This window comes from Lactuca sativa, chromosome 2 (genome assembly GCF_002870075.4).
Source record: "Lactuca sativa cultivar Salinas chromosome 2, Lsat_Salinas_v11, whole genome shotgun sequence".
In the NCBI taxonomy this organism is placed as follows: Eukaryota; Viridiplantae; Streptophyta; class Magnoliopsida; order Asterales; family Asteraceae; genus Lactuca; species Lactuca sativa.
Genome location: NC_056624.2, coordinates 150,415,955 through 150,420,395, shown reverse-complemented (window position 1 = coordinate 150,420,395; position 4,441 = coordinate 150,415,955). Strand labels below are relative to the sequence as shown.

The following is a 4,441-nucleotide window of genomic DNA, read 5'->3' as shown; positions in this document are numbered from 1 at the left end:
GGAACATATCTTTGCAGCAATTCTTCAAAGTCAGTTGTGTCTCTGTATAATCTTGATCCATGTTTATAGTAACCTTATACAAGAATCTCGATTTCTCTAATGATAACTAAGATAACACATAGGAACAAAATTCAGGGATACTAAAGCATGGAGACGATGATCTTCAGTTTATTATCTTTAATGAGGGATTAGATAACTTTTTTCATATTAGAATTAGCTTATATTATGGAAATAATCAAATTTGAGATTACCATGCTACTCCTACCGTTAATATTCAAAAGTTACAACTTGATGAATGATGACAATACCTTCAACAATTTAAATAAATAGCATACTGATAGTATCACAAATTTAAATAAATAGCATACTGATATTAGCCTTAGAACAATATTATCGGAGGGTTCAAATCTGTCCTCATGTTGTCAACCTTTTTGGTTATCTGATTATAATCTTATTCTGATATTGAAAATACACAAATAAACTTCAAGTCCCAAACAAGAAAGCTCTATAAGCAGGTAGCCACAAACGCTTATATCTTTTTCTTGTTGCTATATAAAATATACCATATCACTGCAAAAATTGTTAAAAATCATTTCAAACTGATACAATTGGAATCACACATTCGCGTATACAGTTATCATATATCATCGCCTATAAATAACATGCAAAAATTGTTGAAAACATCATAACAGCTTATTACCTAAAGAGGATGCAACATCCAATAATCTTCAATATATTCTTGTTGTGTAAGAGTATCATTTTCCATTTGTGGGGTCCATAACACCTCCACTGCCTGTAAATTGACAAAATAGTTAGCACACCCAACACAAAATAAATAAATAAATAAATAAAAATTCTAGGCAAGAATAATCTATTGGTCTCACCATAATTCTGCTTGAAGGGATAGAAGCTAGCTTTTGCAATGCTTCTTTTAATTGTGCACTACTGTTTATAGGCGGCAGTTTATGTTCGCCACCGGCCGCCACAATGATTGTAATCTTCAACCACCAAATACATGTTTTTAGTCAACAAATGATATACATTACTGCTTCTTTGACTTAATGCAGAAATAAACGTGTTGATAGGGAAAGTGTTTAGCTTGGGAATTAATGGAAAAATCTGAATAAAAAGAGAAAACGAAACACTTTTCAAAAGTACTGACCACAATATACTCATTACGGAATCCATTAGATCTTTTGCTTCTTGCACTTTGCTTTCTGATGTTGTTCACATTGACTAGAGTCTCTTCATTAAATTTACCCCTTTCTTCAATAGAAAATTGATTAAATATTTTCTCAACTTCCTCTATGCTCCACTTTTCATCCACCTGGACCAAATTAATAAACCAAATCCCAAACATTTAATAAACGATGTTTGTTAATCTATAAATATAGGTTCGATAGAAAGTTGATTAAATATTTTCTCAACTTCCGGTATCAAAACAAAGTTTCAAAAAAAGTGTTTGGATTAGCTTATACAATATCAAAATGTAATAAGCTGATAAGTTGTTTTTTAATGCTTGGCAATTTCGGCTTATAGACGTAAAACGACCAATAAGTGTCAAATAACTATTTTTAATTTTAATTTACTCAAACACTAAAAACGGTTTATTAGCGGTGTAAAACTGCAATAAGCTAATAAGCACTTTGAAAAAACAATCCCAAACACTCCCTTAATCCAAAAAGAACTACTTAATATTAAAACAAGAAAATGAGATAGTGAAGTGCATACAAATGAATAACCAGAGATGCAATAATCAGGATGTCGAAGTAGAGCTAGTGTTGTCTCTGCAATCAAAACAGATTCACTTTAAACATCAATCACAAGATCATATGACTAGTTAAGACTCAAGATTTATAAATGTTTTTGCATAATTAGATGATAGATAATGATAGATATCGATGGTGCTTCACATATCCAAAATGTATATATAACATGTAAACATTATTCATTACCTTGTAATATATAGCTCAAGCCCCAAGGGCTGGATGTATCAGCGGTCTCGGCAATCCGATTGAGATCCCTTTGCAGTGATTTAGCCGTTCCCAATAATCCAACCTTAAAAAACACAAAGTATAATAATAGTTACTCGTCACTGAATAAGCAATAAAAATCGATCATTTTTTAAATGCGAATGCTAAAATTCGGACGACATTAAAAATTTGGCCAACATTATAAAATTCGAATGACTATATAAAACAGAACAAAAGCAAAGTTTGTATAGTGCATTATGCAGATTGAAATCATTTAGTTGAGCAATTGTATACCCATGCTACCGAATATTCTGATTTGTATGTACGGAGAAGTCTAGACAAAACATTAAACATTGGATATACTCCTTGTAAATCAGCCATTACATAATGGTTAGGGTGAATTGCAATTTATCAATATACGATAATGGTATCGGTTTGTTTTTAAAATAAAGACAAATTTTGCTTTTGTTCCATTTTATATATCCGTTCGAATTTTATGATGTCATCCGAATTTATAATGTTGTCCGAATTTTAAAATGTCACACGAATTTTATATTGGTTAAGGAGATACTTATAGCACAGCCCAGTTATACATGGCGAAGATACCTGCAGCTTGAGAACACTTGTTTTCTCGGCAGGCGGAGTAGGTGACCTTGAGGATCTTCCATCCGTTTGAGTCGCCATCGCCGAATATACAAGCAAAATCATTATCAAAAAGAACAAGAATATTGGAGTATCATCAGCTCCAACCTCTGGCCTACTACAACCACCTTCAAAAGACGTCGAAGACGAATAATAAGTATCTGACGTTTTCCGCCTTTTAGACGAATAAGAATAATCTGACGAAGGCCTTGTAGACGAAGAATAGGAAGAATCTGACGACTTCGGCCTTGTAAAAGAAGAAGACCGATTAGAATAATCTGAGGATGACGGCCATGTAGAAGAAGAATAAGAAGAATCCGGCGAAGATGGCCGTGTAGATGAAGAAGACGACCAATAAGAAGAATCCGACGAGGTCGGCCTGGACGAAGAAGAAAATGAGCTCCCACCCATTCGCCCACCGGAAGCAGCCAAAGCAACGCAGCCATGTTGACGATTGTACAAGATTAACAAACCCAGTAAAACACCCGTTACGACGGGAAATTGTAAGGCCTTCCGGATATTTTTTATTGATCTCCAAAACACTTCATTATAATTAGCAACCGCTTTAATACCGTTACCCTGTCGGCATGGATTTCCACCAATGCCATATTCACCTTTGGGCTTAGGGCTCATAAAGAAACATTTAATTCTCAGTTTCGAGGAATACCTGATCACCTTGTAAGGAGAGTAGTTCAGCTTGAAAACATGATTATTGCCAGACAACAATTTGATTGGGAAAGACCGAAGTGGGGGCAAAGTTAACGTCTGTTTGAGCGAAGGGTTGAAATTGAACCTGGTTTCTAGCAGGAAAGGTGTGTTCGCCATGAGCAGAGGAAGTCGGATGTTGCAGAACAATCAAGAGTAGGATTTGAGATGGGAATTTGGCGGCGGCCGTGGTCGACTGGTCGTTGTTATTTCTTTTCAAACAGAAATCCTTCGATTTAATTTTTATTAATATAAAGGTGCCCTAACTGCATGTATAAGAAATAATAATTATGGTAATTTGTTTTATTAGAGCTAGGATTCGATATTAAATAACAAACTGTTTATTCTTTTCCATATATATACCTTCCTATTACGGGCCCTAATGGTTAATTCTTACAACGCATGATTTTATCCTTCCATTAAAAAAAAAGTATATGAACATTTAGGCCCGTTTGATAGTTGCTGACTGAGAAAGTGCTGAAATGTCTGTCTAAGTAACAAATCCTGACTGAGTAAAAAATCATGTTGTTTGATTGTACATCTGACTGACTGGATGTGCTGACTGATGAAAAATGACCATTTTACCCTCGTTCTAAACCAACATGCTAAAACATTAATATTTAAAGTAATTTATCATAACTTTTATCATGATCAAGAACAATTTTAAACATAAAACAATTTTCTACTAATGAAATCAACATCATCCTAAATAATAATAACACAATTAAGGTCAACAGTGGCAACATATATCCGAATAATATTCAAAGATTACACTAACCAAATCGTTTAAATATTCAAAGATTACACTCTTATAATGCTCAACAATCATCACCATTAATGACAACATTACAATCTCTAAATGCATTATCACCTTCTTGTGTTTCAACTACTACCCAATTCCTTTTGAGAGCTTAGATTGGCCATAATCAAAGTTTTTGATCGATTATCTTGGTGCCGCGGATGGACATCAAGGAAATCAAAGATTAAAAACAAATCAACTATGGATATAAAAAGAGAACATATGTTCCTTTGCAGCAGGCTACCGGCTAAATTAATAAGATAAGTAAACAAGACTAAAATTCCAAAAAATAGAAATCTACATACGTTCACAGCTTGTGGCT

The 4,441-nt window shown here is 33.8% G+C and overlaps 1 protein-coding gene across 1 annotated transcript; it reads right to left on the bottom strand.

The window, feature by feature from the left end:
* Nucleotides 1–431: 431 nt before the first annotated feature.
* LOC111918923 (uncharacterized) lies at nucleotides 432–3,393 on the bottom strand. The gene is made up of 6 exons (XM_023914545.3): nucleotides 2,580–3,393; nucleotides 1,956–2,058; nucleotides 1,732–1,787; nucleotides 1,163–1,327; nucleotides 885–998; nucleotides 432–793 (listed from the first exon to the last, which is right to left on the bottom strand). Exons 1-6 carry the CDS (start codon nucleotides 3,246–3,248, stop codon nucleotides 701–703), a joined length of 1,200 nt encoding a protein of 399 aa, XP_023770313.2. The 5' UTR covers nucleotides 3,249–3,393; the 3' UTR covers nucleotides 432–700.
* Nucleotides 3,394–4,441: the final 1,048 nt, after the last annotated feature.

Bases quoted from the DNA above. Each gene is read 5' to 3' on its own strand.
- LOC111918923 (XM_023914545.3), bottom strand. From the start codon at position 3,248: ATGAGCCCTAAGCCCAAAGGTGAATATGGCATTGGTGGAAATCCATGC. The intron at 999-1,162 runs GTCAGTACTTTT...TGGTGGTTGAAG, and splicing joins TCCGTAATGAGTATATTGTG to ATTACAATCATTGTGGCGGC. The intron at 794-884 runs GTGAGACCAATA...GTCAATTTACAG, and splicing joins TCCCTTCAAGCAGAATTATG to GCAGTGGAGGTGTTATGGAC.